The following is a 22,230-nucleotide window of genomic DNA, read 5'->3' as shown; positions in this document are numbered from 1 at the left end:
TATTTATGAGCATGTCTTTCTGGGGGGCCCTGCTACCCTCAGGACTGAGCAAGACAGGAACTGCTGAATCCCTAACCAGATAATCGGAATAGCGTCCTCTGGCCAGCTACTGCACCTGCCTGGTTTGCAAAATCCACGGTCTCCTTACAGGTGCACCTACTATTCCTTCAGAATCTGCAGCTTGTCAGTGGCTTGTGGGCAGCAGTAGCCGCCTAAGAAAAGTTTCGACTTTGCCCTGCTACCGCCCACGCCCGCGTGTCCGGCATCCTCGGCTGTGGGTCGGGTCTAGCCGGCTCCCGCCCAGGAAGCGATTCTGGGGAAGAAGAGTGGACCTCCTGAGTCCCGGGCAGGCCGCCAGGCTCACAAACCTACGTCCTGGTCCCGCCCACCTCAGGGCAGCCCGCCTTCTGCGAGTCTGCTGCCCAATGCCGACGTCTTGGGGCGGGGCTGGGGGCGGGCGTCGTGATAGGGTGCGGTGGCGTGACTGGCGCCAGCATTGTCCAGTAAGCGTAGGAGGGCGAGCCACGGACTTCGCGGAGCCGGGCGGGAACCGCGGCGCGGCAGGCGACCAGACGCGGACCAGCGGGCGACATGTTCCGTATTCCGGAGGGCGAGGGCGGTCGAGCCGGCTCCAGGTGCGACGAGGGCGCGGGTGTGGCGCGGCCGGAGGGAAAGCCGGCGGGTGACCTCACAGAGCTACGGTCTCTGCTACCGCGGCGGAGAGGTGGGCGCACGCTCTGATGTGCTCGCGTGCCGGCCAGCGTATCGGCCGAGGGCTCTTGGTGCACCTCGATGTTTTTCGTCCACAGCGCGCCCCATAGATGCAGGCAGACTTGTCTGCTCCTTCGGGACGGGCAGTTCCGGGAGTCCGGACAAGGCGGGTGTGTGCGGGGCTGAGGAGCGCCCCCATGGAGCCTGTGCTGGCGCCTGGCGCGCTGATGGACGGGCCTCGTGGGAGGGTCATCGTCCTGAAGTTCTTCCCTAACCCCGTAGCCCGAGGGCCGGGTGGAGCCCTCTCCTAGTCCCGAATCCCTGGAGCCAGGTGGTGCCCTCCCCTAATACCGCAGTCGTGTGTAGCGAAGTAGAGCTCTCCCCTAATCCCTTCACCCCGAGGGCCAGGTGGAGCCCCCCTGCCCCCAGTCCCGAAGCGGTGCCCTCTCCTAATCCTGCAGCTCTGGGAGGGAGGTGCTGCCTTCCTCAAATCCCCCAGCCCAGGAGCCAGGCTCTGCCCTGTCTTGATCCGACAGCCCTGGGATGTAGGTGGTGCCCCTCCCCGATCCTGCAGCCTAGGAGGTAGGCAAGGCATTGCTCTCCCTGCTTTGATGGTGATGAATCGGGCTGGACTACAAGTAGTGGAAACGGAGATCCCATTATTGCAGATCCCGGCTTGGTGTCAGCATTCAGAAATATGCCGCAGCACGCGTTCTCTTTAACTTGAAAATGCTCTGTGCATTGAAAGTCAGGTAAATTTGAGTTACCAGAGCTGACAAGGTGCGTCAGGTCACTGGGGGAAGCCAACCTGCACTGTCGAGTTTTGAGTTCTTAAGATGCCCAAGAGTTTTCTTCATTGTTGAGCTCTTCTGTGGCACAGCCTTCCTATCAGAGTAGAAGACAATGACTGTTTAGCTAAATACTGTGTAGACTAGACTAGATACTAAATGAAAGAGTTGTTTGGCCTGACCTGTGGTGGCACAGTGGATAAAGCGTCAACCTGGAAACTCTGAGGTTGCCGGTTCAAAACCCTGGGCTTGCCTGGTCAAGGCACATATGGGAGTTGATGCTTCCTGCTCCTCCCCCCTTCTCTCTCTCTCTCTCCCCTCTCTATAATGAATAAATAAAATCTTAAAAAAAAAAAAAAGATTATCTGAAAACTTCCTCTTCCCCTTCAATAAAATCCTTTAGGCCAGTGGTCCCCAACCTTTAAAAAAAAAAAGAAAGAGTTGTTTGAACTTGCTAAAAACCTGGTAAATTTGGGGGAGTTAAATTATGTAGTATTCGGTACCACACCTAGTGAAATAAGTAGTTATTAATCTGTAGAACAAGGACTGCTAATCACTTGCATCTAACTCTATGATGGAGGCCAGAAAATTCCCCTGGAGTGCCCAGGATGAATCAAGTTTCTGGTGACTATTGTTCTGCACCACCCACTCCAGCCTCTTCCCAGCACTTTCCCAGTTGTGTTCATTCCCTCTTTGTTTACATGGCCTGACACTGGATCCCCAGGAAATGTTGATGAATGAACGCCATGAGTAACACTGACGTTCTGCTGCCCTGAGCTGCAGAGCTGGTGCTCTAAAGTCATAGTAGTACTCCACGCTTCTTTGGGAGATGCGTTTTTGGAGAAGGTACTATGAAATGGAGAAAAATGCCCCTCTCGGGACATTAGAGAAAGAAAAGTGGTCTTCTTAATTGGATGAATACATGTAATTGGAAGCTTCTGCTTGGGATATGTTGGAAGCTTTTCATTTGACCGCCTTCTTAAAGGACTTGATTAGTCAGACAGGATTCATTGGGTTCACACTCTAATTAGCCGTGCAGGTAGGGACCAAAGCAGTGGCTGTAGGATCACCCAGCCAGGTTTTTCTTCTCTTAGACCTGTATAATTTTTTTCTCTTTTTCTTTTTAGTATATATTTATTTTATTGATTTTAGCAAAGAGGAATGGAGAGAGAGAAAGAGAGAGAGAGGCACATTGATTTGTTCCTGGGTGTCCCCTGACATGGGATCAAACCCACAACCTCTGTGCTTCCGGAGGATGCTCTAACCAGCCGAGCCATTCAGCCAGGGCAGACTTGTATCTTTTTTTCTTGATGGAGGATTGTGTTAAAGGGACTTTGAACTATAAAAACATTTTGTTTTAGTTGTCATTAATCTAGGATCTTTCCTTTAAGCATTATGGTGTATATTTGTAAATACTTTAATCCAAGTCTGTTTCCATTGCTTCTGTCTAAACCTGAGCAATTCTCAAAAGCTTTTCTGATACAGGAACAAGATGTTGAAGGGTCCGGAGCATGGAGACCCCCGCTAGGTCTTCTGTCTAGGTTTTATCTGCTTGTGCCATACATATTGTCCCTGAACTATATGTGACTTTTGTTTTGTTACATGCCCTAGTTTCTTTTTTGTATTTTGAATATCTTTATTGAAATATATTACAGGGATACTATGAAATGAAGAATAACTGGGAAGCAACCCCCACAGTGTGGTTTCATTCTCAAAATAAATATCTGTGCCTGCTAGTATTCCCACTTCCTCCCCAAAACTAATGTCATAATGATACTGACAGTGAGACTAGTGGAGCCACAATGAGCCGTTGTTGCGGGGTTTTGTTTGTTTAAGTGAGAGGAGATAGACAGACTCTTGCATGCTTCCTGACTGGGATCCACATCTGGGACTGATGCTCAAATCAGCTGAGCTACCCTCAGTGCCTGGGGCTGACACTCGAACCAACTGAGCCACTGGCCGTGAGAGGGGAAGAGAAGTAGATGGTTGATTCTCATGTGTGCACTGATGGGAGACTGAACCCAGGAGGACATCCACACACCAGGCTGACGCTCAGTCCACTGAGCCAACCAGCCAGGGCCAGGCTCTGTCTTTATTGACATGTCTATTTAACTCTTGGTCCCATTTGTTTGGGGCAGCCTGTGCAGTGTGTAAGACGACCGGATGTGGATGTGAACTGGACCTGTGCACCCGATCGCCTCTGTGATGGAGAAGGTTGCTGCCCCTTCCCAGGGAGTTTGGCCATTATGCACAGGAATCTCTGCTGCAGTGTTCTGGGCACTGCTAGCCTTTTCCCCCCTTGTTTTTTTTTTTTTTTTTTTGTATTTTTCTAAAGTTGGAAACAGGGAGGCAGTCAGACAGACTCCCGCATGTGCCCAACCGGGATCCACCCGGCACACCCACCAGGGGGCGATGCTCTGCCCATCTGGGCGTAGCTCCGTTGCAGCTGGAGCTGTTCTAGCATCTGAGGCAGAGGCCATGGAGCCGTCTTCAGCGCCCGGGACAATTTTGCTCCAATGGAACCCTGGCTGTGGGAGGGGAAGAGAGAGACGGAGAGGAAGGAGAGGGGAAAGGGTGGAGATGCAGATGGGCACTTCTCCTGTGTGCCCTGGCCGGGAATTGAACCCAGGACTCCTGCACGCCAGGCTGACGCTCTACCACTGAGCCAACCGGCCAGGGCTCCCCCTTTTCAAAGTAAAATAAAATTCAGCAAAGTACGGAGAATAATAAACACTACATTTCCACTCCCCCAAGTTAACAGTTCATCATTTCAAGCAGCTCGTCCCCTATGCCTGAAGGTGCTCTTTCCTCACAGATGCTGCAGACTTGGTATGGGCCCTCCAGGGGATGTCTTTGGAGTTCCAGTGACATTCAGTGCTCCTGTCTCGCATCACTCACGGGACACTGAAACCACCTATGCACAGCTCTAGTTTTCCCGGGAAACCTGGAGCTTCTCTAGGCCAAGGGCTTGCTGTCCTCCATGTTTCTGTCTGTGCAGGGTGTGGCACAGGCTTGCCAGCGACAGGTTGGTGCTTAGCGAACCTGTGAGGTGAACTGAATGAGCAAGGTGTGAGAGGCTGAGACTTGAGAGGTCCTGGGATGTAGAAGGCGAGAGTCAGGAGAGCATCCCGAGGGCTTTGAATCAAAATGAGTCTACCTTGAATCTAATATGACAATTTGCAGGACCCTGAGGGTTTGAAGGCAGAGCCATGTTTCAAATAAGTTAGTAAAGGGAGAATTTTAACTTTTGTTAAGTTCAGTTCGTTTCTGATGGTGGCAGGTCTCCATTCCCTTTTTCAAAGAGATGGCTGTGCAGACCCAAGCATGTGGGACCTACTTTAGCTAGCCAAGAAAAGTAGAACGTCGCTGTGGCCGGGGTTCTGTGACTTATAAATGCGTACAGGAAGGAGTCAGATGGTCTCACTGTGTCCACAAAGTACATGATCTTAAAGTCTTGTTGAGCCCTTTCTAATTTTAGTTATTGATTGGTTAAAAAGTTTTCTCCCTCAAACTGAACGAATTTTTTCCCTCTTCATTAAGTCTTTAAAGAAATGCTAATTGCTGAGCAGGCAGCCCTCTTCCCCCCCTTTGCCATCCTCTCTAGTAGACGGGGACTCTGGGAACCACACGGAAGGCCTGCCGGCTGCGCACCAGCTTCTGTGGCCTTGAATAGCCGGGGTCTCTCTGGGCGGAGCTGGCACGTTGTCTGCTCTCTGTAAAGCAGATGAGTGCTTCCTCCAGGCCTGCTTTGCAGCCCTGGAATCTGAGAGCTCTGTTCACTTTAAATGACAATGAATGATCAGCTCCCATTCTAGCTCTTTTGAGGAAACATGTTAAATATCCTATTTTTTTATTATTATTATTTTTTTGTATTTTTCTGAAGCTGGAAACGGGGAGAGACAGTCAGACAGACTCCCGCATGCGTCCCACCACTCCCGCATGCGTCCCACTGGAATCCACCCGGCACGCCCACCAGGGGGGACGCCCTGCCCACCAGGGGGAGATGCTCTGCCACTCCAGGGCATCGCTCTGCTGCGACCAGAGCCACTCCAGCGCCTGGGGCAGTGGCCAAGGAGCCATCCCCAGCACCTGGGCCATCTTTGCTCCAATGGAGCCTCGCTGTGGGAGGGGAAGAGAGAGACAGAGAGGAAGGAGAGACGGAGGGGTGGAGAAGCAGATGGGCGCTTCTCCTGTGTGCCCTGGCCGGGAATCGAACCTGGGACCTTGCACGCCAGGCCGACACTCTACCACTGAGCCAACCGGCCAGGGCCAAATATCCTATTATTTTTGTGAACAAAATCTCTGACAGTGTCTGTGTAGCTTTCCAGAGACCTAACCTTATATCAGAGCTTTCACATAGTGTCAAGCTCTGCAGTTTCATCTGTTCCTAAATGTCACTGTTGCTTAGGACTAGTGAAAGAGCCTGGGCCACTCACCAGTTTAAAACTCAATTTCAGTAAGCCCCTCTCTCCTTTAAGATGCATTTTTTAAAAATCTGGGTGTTCTAAAAGGATGCTATGAATTTAGTGTGTTATTGCTTGGTGCAAGTAGACAAACTCTGGGTATTCGAGCAGAGCTTTGTGAAAATTTAAGTCTTTAGTTACTGCAATACTGACTCAAGGTCCTGATCTTCAGAAATGCCCACTTTAAAATCTCCAAGTTGTGCATGTCAGTTTCCTAAAGATGGAGACTTCAGGTAGATACTGCTGCTGTTGACTGAGCAAAGGGAATGCCACTGTTCTCCAGGTGCTTAATTAAAATCACCCTCAGATGCACTGTCCCTCTCAGGAACACGTCCATGCCTTTCTCCCTCCCTATCAAGGTGTGCATCTCCTAAACTCCAAGGGTCCCCCCTAGACTTGTAACCAGGGAGCAGTGGGCAGTGGAGCTCATCCCAGGCTTACGCCCCTGAATCTGTCTCCAGTGCTCCTTTTCTCTGACTTTCCAGTGAGCCAAAACCACCTGCCTAGGCTGTCTTCCTGGTGCCAGTCCTATCCCGAGACCTGCCTTGTTTCACTGCCCCCATCTTGAATAAACATACTCTCACTGAAAAAAAAAATCAACCCTCATAGAAGGTCATTTCGTTTTAGAGATGACACTTGGTGCATGTATGTTGACCTGAACTGAACAGTGGTGCTGGCAGGTGTGTCCTCTGTTTCTGATGTTCAGCATTTCATTGGTTAGACGGGACACTTGAGGACCAGAGAAGATTATCCTGGTGTAGATTATCAGGACTCAGCTGGAGTAATGGTGGTGGCACTACCCAGGGTCTAAGCTGACACTTCCCAACAGAAATGTGAGCCACGTAGGAATTTTACATTTTCTAGTTAGCCACATTTTTAAAAGTAAAAAGAATCCAGAAAAGTTCATTTTATTTATTTATTTATTTTTAAAGATTTTATTTATTCAATTTTCAGAGAGGAGAGAGAGAGAGAGAGAAAGAGAGAAAGAAAGGGGAGAAGCAGGAAGCATCAACTCCCATATGTGCCTTGACCAGGCAAGCCCAGTGTATCGAACAGGTGACCTCAGCATTCCAGGTCGATGCTTTATCCCACTGCGCCACCACAGGTCAGGCTAAAAGTTCATTTTAATAGGTGTCATTCAACCTAATAGGCACAAAACAGTATTTCAACATGTGATCAATATAAGACAAGATTAAAGAGATATTTTGCCTTTTCATCTTCAAAATCTGGTGTATAGTCCACACATACGGCACATCTGAGTCCTTCCTTCCATATCCAGTGCTCACTAGCCACAGTGGCCAGTGGCTATCCTGAAGGCCCACTCTGCAGGTAGGCTTGAGCTGTGGTTAAATGGAAATCTTCACCCTGACTGGTGGCTCAGTGGAGAGAGCGTTGCCCAGTGTTCGGATATCCTGGGTTCGATTCCTGGTCAGGGCACACAGGAGAAGTGGCCATCTGCTCCTTTCCCGTTCCCTCTCCACCTCCTCTTTCCCTTCTCTCCCCCGTTGCCTCTCACAGCCAGTGGGCACAATTGGTTCAAGAGTCAGCGCCAGGCACTGAGGATAACTTGGTTGATTTGAGCATCAGCCCCAGCTGGGAGTTGCCAGATGGATCCCAGTTGGGCCACATGTAGAAGTCTGCCTCACTATCTCCTTTCTTCTCACCTAAAAATAAAATAAAAGGTGATGATCTTTCTCCTCATTTTTCCTAGAGGCCTTTAAGAGCATAGTCTGAGCTCTATGTTCAGAGTGCCTGGGCTTGGATCCTGGCTTTGCTGTTCTTATGTGGCCTGTCTTGTGATTCCTCTTAATCTTAGATTCATAGTCTGTGAAAATAATTCCTGCCTTAGAGGGCAGTTGTGTAAGGTTTTTGGAACAGTAGCTGGCACATAGTAAGCACTTAGTAAATATAAACTACAGTATTAAATGCCGCTGAATGTGTTTATAGTATTAACACTATTGTATACTAATCATTCTTTAGTTGAATTTATTGGTGTGACACTAGTTAACAAGATTATACAGGTTTCAGGTGCACAATTAAAATTTATTTTTTTTTGCAAAGAGGAGAGAGAGAGAAACGAAGCGAGAGAGATAAGCATCAACTCATAGTTGTAGCACTTTAGTTGTTTGTTGATTGCTTCTAATATGTGCCTTGACCAAGGGGCTCCAGCCGAGCCAGTGACCCCTTGCTCAAGCCAGCGACCTTGGACTTCAAGCCAGAGACTATGAGATCATGTCTTTGATCCAATACTCAAGCCAGATGAGCCATACTCAAGCTGGTGAGCCTGCGCTCAAGCCAGATGAGCCCGTGCTCAAGTCAGTGACCTCGGGGTTTCAAACCTCAGTGTCCTAGGTTGATGCTTTTTCCACTGTGCAACCACCAGTCTGGGTGCACAATTCTACAGCACATCTTCTGTACACCATATTATGTGTTCACCCTCCCAAGTCAAGTCTACTAATTCAAATTTGTTGTAAATTTTACTGAATGTGGCTCACTTTCCTGTTTTAGGGAAACTTTACTTATAAGAGGTCCCATGGATAATTTCAAAATAATAAACACTTCAAGAGGGTTTTTGGCATAAGCAAGATGTAGAAAGAAAACTTTTTTTAAGGGGAAACTTAAGGGCACTAAAGGAAATTTGCTGCGTGGCCGTCTGTAAACGAGTCATGCCAGGATGGAATAGTTGCGATGTGTGCTTTTCCTTTAGATGTTCAGAAAATGCATGTGCCCTGTCTGGTTACGGTCAGCCGCCCGTCACTCATGCTTGCTTTGTGCTTACAGGGCCATGCAGCCCCCAGGAGGAGCATCGAGCAATCTTTTTGGAAGTCCAGAAGAAGGTATTCCTTCAAACCGACCCAACAGGATGGCATCAAACATTTTTGGACCAACTGAAGAACTTCAGAACATGCCTAAGAGGACCAACCCCCCCGGTATGGGCCTCTGTGACTCATTTGTCCTTTGGCCTCTACCTGTTCTTTTTTCTCTGCTCTTTTGATAAAATTTTCTGGTATAGGTTATTCCTTGCCAGCAGAGTTCTAGAATGTAAGGAAGGTTTTTCCCTGACTTTTACTTGAAGGTGGCTCGATCGTTCTTACATTTTCCCTCTCTATCAGTAGACACGGGCTGGGTACGGGCACTGAGGGTGCCAAGGCTGGAGGTGGCTCGATCGTTCTTACATTTTCCCTATCAGTAGACACGGGCTGGGTGTGGGCACTGAGGATGCCAAGGCTGGTGGTGGGATTCTACTCCCACAGCAGAGACTCTCCCAAGTGTTTCATGGACTGCTCAAGATTTCTGAATTAGTGCCTAGGTTACATGTTTAAACTTTTCTCTTAGGAAGGATTTTTTTTCTGCCATTGATTTGGGGGGCAGGAGAGAAAAGGGAAGGGAGAGAAAAGCATGAACTTGCTGTTCCATTTAGCTGTGCATTCACTGATTGCTTCTTGTATGTGCCCTGAATGGGGATTGAGCTCGCTGTACCGAACTCGGGAATATTTTTGGACCAGGGCAGGAAGGATATTTTTAATCAGCTTGTTGGTAAGATTGAAACTCTGAAAAATAGATGACTTGGTCCAGCACACATCTGTATAGTTCTTACCCTACCTTCTGCTGTTCACAGTGGGAGGGCATCTTACAGCAGTGTTTTCCTAGACTGTTGAGTAGAGTGACAATACAGGGCTGCTACCTGAGGAGCTCTCCCTTGTCTGTGTCCATGAGGAAAAGCAAGGTTTGTTCCATCCTTAACGATTTGAGTGGCCAGACAGAGGAATCGGTATTTCAGACAAATAAGAAAATCAAGTAGAACCAGAACTAGAGCTGCTTGCTCTTTTTCTTCAGTTCTGAGTACATACATAGATACATACATATGTACATATATTTTGACAGGTACATATACTTAGAGACTAAACCCAGAGAAACAAAAGCAATAGATTTAAAAGTTAATGTTTTGGCCTGACCAGGTGGTGGTGCAGTGGATAGAGCGTTGAACAGGGATGCGGAGGACCCAGGTTTGAAACCCTGAGGTCACTGTCTTGAGCATGGGCTCATCTGGTTTGAGCAAGGCTCACCAGCTTGAACCCAAGGTCACTAGCTTGAGCAAGGGGTCACTCACTCTTCTGTAGCCCCCTGGTCAAGGCACATATGAGAAAACAATCAATGAATAAGTTGCCGCAACGAAGAATTGATGCTTCTCATCTCTCTCCCTTTCTGTTTGTCCCTGTCTGTCCCCTTCTCTCTCTCTCTGTCTCTGTCTCTCTCTCTCTCTCTCTCTCTCTCACACACACACACACACACACACACACACAGAGTTAATGTTTTTATTGCTTAGGGGAGGTGGGGTTGGTATAGATAATAGCAATAGTAGAGAAGGGGGTAGTTTTACTAAGCAAGTAATGTTCTCACTGTGCCCAGTTTATGGGTGTAGGGCCAGGAGTCGTCAGGCCTGCACATCCTTTGTGCCAACGGTAGCATTAACAGTGGTCACTTGACAGACTGAATCAAAGCTCAGGCAGCGGAGGTGGACAAGCCCTCTCTCCCTTGGCCTCAACTCAGCAGAGTGCGTATCTGGAGCTGGGGAGTCAGGTTCCCGGGAAAGTGGCAACCTGGGGGCGGCACTGCTCAGGATCTGGGAGCCAGTAGCATTTAGACAACCTGGCGGTGGCTACATGGTGTTTGCTTTTTCTTTATTTGGGATAGTTGTGTCTTGAGAACTTTTTCTTATGATCCCTCAGTTCTCATGCCCAGTGGGAACTCTGCCCCCCTCCTTTCTTTTTTCACTCTCTGGTCAAGACTCTTGTAACCAAACCTCTGTTGTGTGTGGTTACAAGGTGTATCAGCAACCAGCATGATTCCCTTTGCTAAGTTCCTGCTTCTTGTGGTTTGAGGTTTATTTTCTGTCCTGCCGAGTACTCTTTCTCTGATGCTTGACCTGTGGTGGCACAGTGGATAGAGCATTGACTTGGAACTCTGAGGTCGCTGGTTTGAAACCCTGGGCTTGCCTGGTTAAGGCACATACGATAAGCAATCAATGAATGACTAAAGTGAAGCAACTATGCACTGATACTTCTTGCTTCCCCTACCCATTTTCTCTCTATAAAATCAATAAATGAAATCTTTAAAAATATCTATATATATCTATCTCTATATATAGAGAGAGAGATAGATACATATCTCTGCGGTGAATTCTCAAGGGAAGCCTCAAGTGCTAGTTGTGTCCACAACCCCAGACCTAAGCTCCCGCTCTCATCTCTGGTTTAGTCTCCCAGACTTAGCCCACAGCCCTCCAGCAGGAGGGCCTGATTGAGAAGAATGTGCAGGGCAGAGTGTGTGACTTATGGGAGTCACTGAAGTTACCAAGGATCATCATACTCAGTGTTTTATTTACTCCTCGTTCATGAGCTTTGTTAGTTGCTTGGTTTAGATCTCCCACAATCGTTTTTCCTGGTGGTTTGACAATGACTGATATGTATGGATTGTTTTATCTCTGCCAAGGAGTGTGCTAAATGCTTATGTATTTGGTTCTTTCTGCAACTCTAGAAGGTAGGTTGTGTTACTCCCTTTACAGAGGAGAAAACTGAGGCTCGGAGGTTCGCTGGTGTGCCTAAGCCCCCCAGCTCAGTGGTAGCAGAACCAGCCTTTTCAAATGAGTTTTCTCGACTCCAGAGTTCCAAACTTACCTCCTGAGTATGTCTCTTGGGATAAATTTTTCAAAATGGAATTGTTGGATGAGTTAAAATACTGATACATACTTCCGACTGTCTTCTATGTGTGGCTCAGTGCTCACCATGACCTACGTGATGCTGCTCCTCAAATTTGACCACCGCACTGTCTTGTGTTCTGCAGTTTGAGTCTTACAAAAGTATATCTTGAATTTATTTTTCTTTAGTTACTGGATTGAGCACCTTTTCTGTCTTCAAAGCTGAATTAATCTTTCAGGTAAAATAGTGAAGAATAAACATGCAGTGTGACTATTTCATTCAAGTTCCAAAATAGGGCTCTTCTGTTTAGGATTGGAAATAGAAACAGTAAAACTATAAATGAAATGTTTGGTTTCTAGAAAATTCAGGTGTGTGCTGACTTGTAGTGATGGGGAAAGAATACTAAGGTTTCTGGGAGCTAATAGTATCTATATAATCTGAAGGTAGTTCTGTGGGTGTTTGCATGTCTTTATTTTTGATAGTTGTGTCTTACTGCTTTTCGGTTACATTTCACAATTTAAAACATGTTTTTAGATGAGCAGTGCCTCTAGCCAAAACCTTCAAATTGAGTTTCTCTTACCTTCCATTTTTTAAAAAGGCTAATCTGCATTATTTTAAAAATGGATTTATTTTAGAAGGAAGGGCGAGAGAGAGACAGAAACATCATTCTGTTCCTGTATGTACCCTGACCGGGGATCAAACCTTCAACCTTTGCATAGCGGGACAATACTTGAACCAACCGAGCTTATCCAGCCAGGACTGAATGTGCATAACCAGAGACAGTGCAATTAGAGGATGGCCTCAAGCAGTAGTTTTTCTTCCCTTCGTGATCTAGACATTTTTGGTAACAACACATTGTTATTAACAACATATTGGCAGCATGGCTGAGGGCTTGCCCACTTCCTGTGCATTAACTCATGTATCCACCAACCACCCCAGGAAAGTACTATTATTTATACCTTGTTAGAGTAAGAAAATGGAGACAAAAGAAGGTTGAGGTCACTTAGCCGGGCTTACAGAGTAAGTGACTGAGCAGTGTTTCTGCCCAACTGTCTGGCCACAGATCAGCTGCTCTTCCCACCCTGCGGTGCTGGGTTTTGCAGCAAAGGTTTCCAGTGTGGGGTCTGTGGCTCCTTGGGAGGCCGTCACTAAGCTTCAGAAGGTTTGTGATCACCCTGATGTTGTTTGTGTGTGCACGTTTTCCTGCAGAGCAATCCCATACCACCTCTGTGTTCTCCCACTGGAAGAAGACAGGGAGCCCCAGTCCAGTCACTCCTGTCTGTGCTGTGTGGTTCGGTGTGTCCCAGAGGCCACTCTGAAGACTATCGAGAGAACAAAGCCCCAAGTGGAGCATCCTCCCCTTGGAGCTCACATGGAGCCTGTCATTCATATTGTTCTTAAGTGTTCATGGCCTTCTGTTGAAACGGTGTGGGTTATTATAGCCAAGAAGTGACTGCAACCACTTTTCCTTGTAGAGATATGAGCAAAGAAGAATACTCCCCTCTTTTTACATTAAGATGTTGTGTGCTACATACATTGTTTTTAGCACCTTTTTTCACTAAACACTAGGTCTAGTACATGGAAATACAGCCAACATTTACTGAGCATTTATGTCCCGGGAGTTCTAAGCATTTGACATATGAGCTACGGTTAGTCATTGAATCCTCTCATAGTGCTGTGAAAAAGGTCCTTTTCTTATCCCCATTCTACAGATGAGGAACTTGGGGAACAGAAAGGCCAAGTAATTTGTATGGTTGTATACTAGTTAGCAGAACGTATCTTCTTTTCTCCTGTAAGATAAACTGTTGGTGTGCCAGGGCCACAATCATGCGGCCCCACCTCCATTTGGCCTAGCACTCTGTGGGAAGCAGATGCATGCTTGGTGTTGGCTGAGTGAAGAAATGATCTGTTGGTATTCTATAGTAGCCATCTTTCTGCTTACTATAAACATTTACTTTTCGTGTCCAGGCCTTAGTCATCAGCTTATAAGAAGTTACATGTATATTTTGATTATGACTTACCAGCTCACTTATATTGGCAGCAAAGATGTTAAATATCTGTGATTTGCTGACATATTTAGTTGTCACTGGAAGTTCCAGCCAGAATGAGGTCAGAAAATAACTACTGTTAATTTCCAGATTATAGGGTAGCCTGTAAGAGGGCATTGTTATTCAGTTCACTTCTATCTGTCTGACCTAAAAACTTAGATGCTGTTTGCTTTTAATCTATTAAAGAACTTTTCATGGGTTTGATAAAGAAGGTCCTCCCCCCCCCCAAAAAAAAAGCCTGAAATGTTCAGGGTTAAAGAAATTTTAAAGGGGAGAATGCTGTTTTATGCCATCTCGCCATCTTGCCTCTAGAGGCCAGTCCAGTTCAGCCCAGTTTCAGAACTGAAGGCCCCAGAAGGCACCTGGTAAAGGGACTCTCACCATCCCAGCCTTGTTGGCCTGAACTCAGCAGTAGACCAGGAAGGTACAGTAAGAGGAGGTCTCTGAAGTAATGACTGGAAGGCAGGAGCAGGTGGATGGGATTGCTCACTGTTCTGTGATTGTTTCTACAGGGGGGAAAGGAAGTGGTATCTTTGAAGAATCAATGCCTGTGCACGGTCGACAGCGTCTGAACCCACCTGGTGGGAAGACCAGTGACATTTTTGGGTCCCCAGTGACTGCCACTATTCCCTTGGCACACCCAAACAAACCCAAGGTATGTCAGATGTCAAACATGAACGTGAGAAAAGCAAACATTGGGCCAGGTTCTTTTTTTTCATAGGCCTGAGACAGCTTTGACATGTTATTTGGAAGAGATGAGAAGGGTGACATTGGTTTTTCTCAGGGCAGTCGTTAGTAATTTAGTTTGAAAACTCCTCTGAGTCATCAGGGAAGTAGATTGTCCAGCCTTGTAATGATGACTGAGCCCCAGGGAGCTGGTCTTAGTGTGTCAGCAGCCGTAACTGCCCCCTGCAGATAGGCTGCTGCTCTTCTCTGCACATCAGTGCAGGGTGGGATATCCACTTGCAAAAAAATGAAGCTGGACCCTTACCTTCCACCATATACAAAAATTAACTAAGAATAGATCAAAGACCTACATATAAAGGCTAAAACTATAAAATTTTTAGAAGAAAATTAGGGATAAATCTTTATGATCTGAGGCTTGCTATGATATCAAAAATACAGGAAAGAACATTTTAAATGAATAAATCTGACTTCTTTAAAATAGAAACTTTGTACATGAAAAGGCATCATTACTGTGGCATTATTTATAGTAGCCAAGATGTGGAAGCAACCTAAGTGTCCATTGACAGACGAATGGATAAAGAAAATACACACACACACACACACACACACACAATGGAATATTACTCAGCCATAAACAAGAATGAAATAATGAAATCTTGTCATTTGCAGTAGGGTGGATGGACCAAGAAATATACTAAGTGAAATAAGTCAAACAGAAAAAATACTGTATTTCACTCATGTGTAAAATCTAAAAAACAAAGTAAGTGAATAAACAAACTCATAGATATAGAGAACAAATTGATGATTGCCAGATGGGAGGGCATGCTGGGTGAAAGGTGAAAGGGATTAAGAAGTACAAATTGCCAAGTTATAAAAATAGTCATGGGACCTGACCAGGCAGTGGCACAGTGGATAGAGCATCGACCCAAGACACTGAAGACCCAGGTTCAAAACCTGTGCACTGACTTGTGCACAGGTTCACCAGCTTGAGTGCAGGGTCGCTGGCTTGAGCAAGGGGTCACTGGCTCTGCTGGAGTCCCCCGGTCAAGGCACACATGAGAAAGCAATCAATGAACAACTAAGGTATCACAACTATGAGTTGTTGCATCTTATCTCTCTCCCTTCCTATCTGTCTGTCTCTCTCTTTTCCTCTCCCCCTCGGCTCTCCCTCCTTCTCTAAAAAAAAAAAAAAAATAGTCATGGGAATGTAAAGTACAGATAGGGAATAGAGTCAACAATATTGTAATAACTGTATGGTATCAGGTGAGGAATAGACATATGGGGTAATTTGTAAAGTATATGAATGTCTAATTGCTGTATTGTACATTTGAAGCTAATATAATATATGTCAACTGAATTTAAAAATTAATTTTTAAGAAAGATACTATCAAGAGAAGGAAAACCGCCTGCCAGACAGCTTGGTTGGTTAGCATCATCCCAAAGTGCAGAGGCTACCGGTTCAATCCCCAATCTGGGCATATACAGTAATATATCGATGTTCCTGTCTTTCCTTTCCTTTCTCTCTAAAATCAATAAAATAAACACTTAAAAAAATAAAGAGTACTTTAAAGAAAGAGAGAAAATGAAAATACAATCAATAGAATATTTGAAATAATATCTTTTTTTTTTTTATACAGGGACAGAGAGTCAGAGAGAGGGACAGACAGACAGGAACCGAGAAAGATGAGATGCATCAATCATCAGTTTTTTGTTTTGACACCTTAGTTGTTCATTGATTGCTTTCTCATATGTGCCTTGACCACGGGCCTTCAGCAGACCGAGTAACCCCTTGCTCGAGCCAGTGACCTTGGGTTCAAGCTGGTGAGCTGTTTTTGCTCAAGCCAGATGAGCCCACGCTCAAGCTGGCAACCTTGGGATCTCGAACGTGGGTCCTCTGCAACCCAGTCCAACTCTATCCACTGCGCCACCGCCTGGTCAGGCTGAAATCACATATCTAATCAAGGTTTACTATTCAGAACATATAAAGAATTCCTACAACCAAACAAAAAGACAACCCAATTCAAAAGTGGGCCAAGGACTTGAATAGACATTTCTTCAATCAGCACATGAAAGGATGCTCAGCATTTTTAGTCATTAGGGAAAGGCACATGAAAACCTCAGTGTGGTACCACTTCACATCCACTGGGATGGCTATTATCAAAATCCAGAAAATGACAAATGTTATTTGTTGACATGGATAAGGAGAAATTGAAACCCTCATACATTGTTGTTGAGAATATAAAATGGTATACCCATTGTGGAAAACAGTTTGGCAGTTTCTGAGAAAATTGAACATAGACATTGCCATATGATCCAGCTATTCCAGTCTTGGTATATATCCCAAAAATTTGAAAACAGGAGCTCAGATACTTGTAGACCTATTTTATTTTATTTGTTTGTTTATTTATTTTTCCAAAGTTGGAAATGGGGAGGCAAGTCAGATAGACTCCCGCATGCGCCTGACCGGGATCCACCCAGCATGCCCACCAGGAGGCGATGCTCTGCCCATCCGGGGCGTCGCTCTGTTGCAACCAGAGCCATTCTAGCGCCTGAGGCAGAGTCCATAGAGCCATCCCCAGTGCCCAGGCCAACCTTGCTCCAATGGAGCCTTGGCTGCGGGAGGGGAAGAGAGAGACAGAGAGGAAGGAGAGGGGGAGGGGTGGAGAAGCAGATGGGCGCTTCTCCTGTGTGCCCTGGCCGGGAATCGAACCCAGGACTCCTGCACGCCAGGCCGACGCTCTACCACTGAGCCAACTGGCCAGGGCCTGTAGATCTATTTTAATAGAATTACTTATAGTGGTGCTATTAAACAACCCATGTGTCAACCAATAGCTAAAAGGTTAAACAGTGTGTAGTACACATATAATGAAAAGGGATGGCATTTCTTATACATGCTTCAGCATGGATGAGCCTTGAGGACATAGCCTAGTATTCTAAAACTTCACTAGGTGTTAGACATTTAAGGGATTGTTAATATTTGCAGTTGTGACAGTGTTATATTTTTATTTGCTTTTTAAATTTAAACAAAACTTTTGATTTGAGAGTAAGGTGGAGGAAGAAAGAGCAGCATGAACTTGTTCTACTTAGTTGTTTCATTTAGATGTGCCTCATTGGTTGCTTCTCGTATGTGCCTGATTGGGAATCGAACCCATGACCTTGGAGCACCAGGACAATGCTCTATCCACTGACCCACCTGGCCAGGGTATTATGTTAGTTTTATAAAGGACATTTTTAAGCACCACATCTTCAATTTTATGGGTAAAAATTTCTGGAATTTGCTTTAAAATAACTTTAAAAGGGGCTGGAAGGGTTGGAGTTAGGAGAAGTGTGTGGCTGAGAACCAGGATGGCAATGAGCTGATGTTACTATAGCTATACAGCTGTTTATAAGGGGGTTCATGATGTTACTTTATTGTTTAAATTGTTAGTAATAAAAACATTTTTATAAGTTGAAAATAAACCCAAGTCATCTATCCATGCTTTGATTTTCATTGTTCATCCGAATGAGGGTGAATTTTTTTGTTTTTTTTTATGTGAGAGGAGGGGAGATAGTGATACAGATACCCACATGTGTCCCAACCGGGATCCACCCGGCAATCCCCGTCTGGGTCTAACGCTGAAATCAGCCGAGCTATCCTCAGCACACAGGGCCAATGCTCAAACCAGCCAAGCCACTGTCTGTGAGAGGGGGAGAGGGAGGAGAAGAGAAGCAGATGGTTGCTTCTCATGTGTTCCCTGACCAGAGATCAAACCCAGGACGTCCGCATATCAGGCTGACGTTCTGTCCACTAAGCCAAATGACCAGGACCTGGAATGTTTCTGAATCACATATTGACCTGGGATTTACCTTGTTGTAGGATCACGTGCTCTTGTGTGAAGGAGAGGACCCAAAAGTGGACCTTAAAGGTGAGCTTCTGTTTTCTGACTCTTGCCTTGAGTGCTCTTGCTCTGGAAAAGTTTCTGGTGGACCCTAGAGGGTGAGAGATAGATAGTATTTCCTGTGCCCCTTGCAAGCCAACTGACAAAAACAAGCAAGGTTGTGTTTATTAATAAGAGGATTTAGTATTTGAAGAAGGCCAGGGAAATGGGGTCATTTATTTGTGATAAAAGCTTTCCAACTGGTCACCACTACTTTTTCTTCACTTCTTGTTATTGCTAAATCAGTCTAGGCCTAAGACCAACGTGTCCTGTTCTAGAAGCTGATCGTGTGTAGGGAAGGTCAGGGATCCAAAATCTTTAATGTGCTTGTGACCGAGAGTAGCACCAGCTAAACTAATGCAGAAACGGGCATAAGTAGAGCAGGACAGGAATGATGAGATGTGAGAAGGGAGAAGGGAGAATGTGAGGCTTGCATGTGGTAGAGAGAACTGGTGCCTCTGTGGTCTATCATCGAGGGAGTGAGCTGCCCCTGGGGGCTCAATGTCAAACTCTTGAGTCACACTGTGGTTCTCTGAGCTGACTGTGAGCACTGATTTCTACCTTTGGGTCACTATTTCCCTCCATTGATGACCAAGATACATGGGGATTTATTTATTCAGAAAGTCCAGAGTAGTAGTCAGAAAACCTCACCTCACCTTGCTAGACCTCCAATTGAGACTGGCTCCTTCTCTTTTTATACTCACTATGAGATCGTTTGCTCTGTGTACTTACGGTGAAAAAGGAAATGGAGTCCAATAAGCAGTGAGGTGATGAACTTGTGTAGGAATTTGTCAAGGATTGTTTATAGTTAATAAGCCCCAATTTTATGCCCAGTTCAAGAATGGCCTCTGCTAATAATCAGCGAGTCTTCTTGGTCCATATGGAAGCTTTGCTCTGTGTTTTTCTCTCTTTTCCCATTACATTATGCATTTCTTGCTAGCTGGTCTGTTTCACAGCTTGCCCATCCAGGCATTGGGGAGCCTCTAATGGTTTGCTGACTTTGTTACACAGCTGCAGCGAGCACCTTGTCCAAAGAAGACCCAGGTGAGAAAGGCAGCCCGAGAGAAGCAGACCGTGCCCAGGAGCCCCAGCCCACACCTGCGGTTGACAGCCACGAGCCCAGGCTGGGCCCACGGCCTCGATCTCACAACAAAGTCCTGAATCCACCTGGTGGCAAATCCAGCATCTCCTTCTACTAGAGAAGCTGTTGCTTCCCCTGTAGCCAGACAAGAAACTTGAGAGATAGGATTTCAAACATAGTTTCCTCTAGCTCAAAGGAATGGGGTTTGGGAGAGGGTCTGTCATGTATCTGAAATCATTGCTCAGGCTCCATTGTCACCATGAGAGCCGCAGAGGACCTCGCCTTCCAGACTACCGAGAGGCGTATCTGTGGGGCAAAATGTGACTCCTTGGTGACCACTCATTTGTGATTTTGGATGTGAGAGGGACTCTCAGATGGGCTGGTTGAGGAGCTGGTGCAAGGCCACAGGGGCCTGATGAAGTGAGTCTTCCATGCCCTTGTAGCACCGGCAGCCTGCCAGCCAATTGGGTATTTAGGAATCACTTAACACAGTAGCAGAGTTTCAAGCCTTAGAAAGCCAAAAAACAACCTGTCTGTTGGGCATAAGCCGAAACACTAGTCTTCATTGCAGGGCCGACAGCTGCTAAGCTCCAAGGCATTCTGTGCACTCAGGCACAGTGTATTCTTCAGTCCTTTCTTGAAACATCTTGATTGCTTTTCCTTGGCAACTGTCAGCGAAAACCAAAATGCTGTTCCCGGTCTTACACTTCATGGAGAGATTTTATACCCCGATCCTCTGCCTTGATCTGCCTTTCACTCACGAGGGACTGGTCTTGGTCTCTTCACAGACTGGTTTTGCTTGTGAATTCTTTTTTTCTCTCATCCCTAAGTCTCGGCCTTTGCAGAGATATGAACAGTGTCTCTGTCTGCAAGGCCTAGGCCTACTGACCTCTCTGCAAGACTAAAACTATCCCTATCCATCCGGGTAATTGGTTATTTAAATCCTTCATGTGTCTTACCATATTCCTGTTCACATTGGGAAGAAGAGATGCTTGAGAATCTTGGGTTTTTAGGTTTGAATTCTTTAATATCTAAAGAGCGTTTTTAAACACCAGCTTTACTTAAGAGACTATTGACTCCAGTCTGTTTCTGACACCTTTCTAGAAAAATGTCAGTTGCTCAGATACACCAAAGAGGAAGAGAAGTTTGCTAGAGCCACCCTTTACAAAGCTTTGCCCAATCACTGGACCGTATTCAGTTTCCAGAAAAAACTTGGAGACCTTAGGCTAGGAGATTTACTAGTTTGGCAGCAAAGCCTCAACTGGCCAATTCTGTGATATTTACCAGCAAAGATAATGGCCTGGAAGTCCTGTTGCTTTACTATTTCAGGTAGAAGTTCCTCCCATTCAGCCTTCTAAGGGGATATCATCTTCATTCATGCTGGACCAGAAGTTAACAGGAGAGGGTTTGCGTGGTGGTGGCTGTTGGTATGAGTGCCTACACAGCTAATGCCAGGTGCTAGAAATACATCTTCATCGTTATTAATATTGAGGGGGGAATGCTGTGTTTTGTTATAATCACAGTGGCTGAGACTCTTAAGTGCTTGTAGGGGTTGCCTGCCAAGCCCAACTTCTGACACCCCGCACCTGGACGGGATCTGTGTGAGGCTTTGTCAACCAAAGAGTTTCCCTCCTTTCAGTTGTCCTGCTGACTTTGGAGCCAAGAAATACTCTTTCCGTGTGATTTTATCAAGTTCTTCCTGTTTCCATCCTTCGGGTCATCATTTTTAAGAAAGAAAGTTGTTTGGAATTAAGAGCCTTTTTCCCCATTAAAAATGTCATAAACGGTGGTTAGCATTTAAGCCCAAACACACTAACTTGTTTGACCTAAAATGAAATGTGCTAATGGTGGAAATGGACTGCCGTTGATAACTATATAGTAAACAAGAAAGTTATTTGTGAATTCCAAGTTGGGTTGCTAGGAAGAACCTTGACATTGTACTGCTGCTGGCCCTTGTGGCTTCACCCCCCACCCTCGCTGTCAGCTGAATGAGAGAAAGCTGGAGTTCTGTCTGCTGGCAGGAATTCTGGGGAGAAGGTGGGGGAACCAGAGATGGGAGGGGAGGCCTGAGGCAGTAAGGAAAACATGAGCTATAGCGAGAGCCTCTGGGCAGCAGTGAGAGCTCCCTTGCCTTTTCTCTTCATCGTCCCCCCTTTCCCTCCCTGGGGCCATAGAAGTGGTTTAGAATACCTGGGGAGTCTGGTCACTGGGAGAAGCACGAGGTTCTGCTCGAGTGAGCCCGGTGGGGCTGGTCTGTATTTGGAAAATGCTCTATACATTGGGACTGCCATGTATTTGGAAAATTCATGAACGCTTAGCATCCTGATCTCAACCTCAAAGCTGCATTGAAAAATTACCAGTCTGTATTTTTATTAAGCCTTAAAACTTTTATGTGCATTTGGTGCCAACTTTTTCTAGAACTGTATCAAAACAATAAACCTGTACTCACATCACAATATAATTTTGATAAAAAACATTTTGTTATTTTTAGAAGGCAGAATTGGGATCACAGTTGATTAAACTTAGTAATCATATACTCAAAGTCTGCCTGTTTGGTGTCTGTGCGTCTGTGCGTGCACACGCTTTCCTTATCATTCTCCAGTGTCTGACCTCTGCTCCTTGCCTTAACAGCTTTTCACTGGTGAATGGGCTTACCTCTTTTTTTCCCATTTAGCCAGAGGATGCTCAAATTAATTTTCTCTAAGATTATGATTTTAAAACTTCAGACTACCCACCTGGCAACTTCCCTGGAGGAAGCTCCGCACTAGTTTGCCTGCTGAAATAGGGCCAACTGCAAGGATAGCACTTCAGAAAGAAATCCAGCATTGGTTGTTACCTG

The 22,230-nt window shown here is 45.9% G+C and overlaps 1 protein-coding gene across 2 annotated transcripts; it reads left to right on the top strand.

Moving 5' to 3' along the window:
* Window positions 1-506: 506 nt before the first annotated feature.
* Window positions 507-21,933, top strand: JPT2 (Jupiter microtubule associated homolog 2). 2 transcript variants are annotated; one of them, XM_066275323.1, is made up of 5 exons: window positions 507-635; window positions 8,744-8,892; window positions 14,219-14,361; window positions 18,250-18,298; window positions 19,322-21,933. In XM_066275323.1, exons 1-5 carry the CDS (start codon window positions 592-594, stop codon window positions 19,507-19,509), a joined length of 573 nt encoding a protein of 190 aa, XP_066131420.1. In that variant the 5' UTR covers window positions 507-591; the 3' UTR covers window positions 19,510-21,933. The 2 variants fall into 2 exon arrangements, with proteins under 2 accessions (XP_066131420.1, XP_066131421.1); XM_066275324.1 differs by having other exon boundaries at window positions 586-724.
* Window positions 21,934-22,230: the final 297 nt, after the last annotated feature.

Source organism: Saccopteryx bilineata, chromosome 4 (genome assembly GCF_036850765.1).
Source record: "Saccopteryx bilineata isolate mSacBil1 chromosome 4, mSacBil1_pri_phased_curated, whole genome shotgun sequence".
Lineage (NCBI taxonomy): Eukaryota > Metazoa > Chordata > Mammalia > Chiroptera > Emballonuridae > Saccopteryx > Saccopteryx bilineata.
Note: the sequence above shows the minus strand (reverse complement) of the source record. Positions and strands in the feature narration are given on the sequence as shown.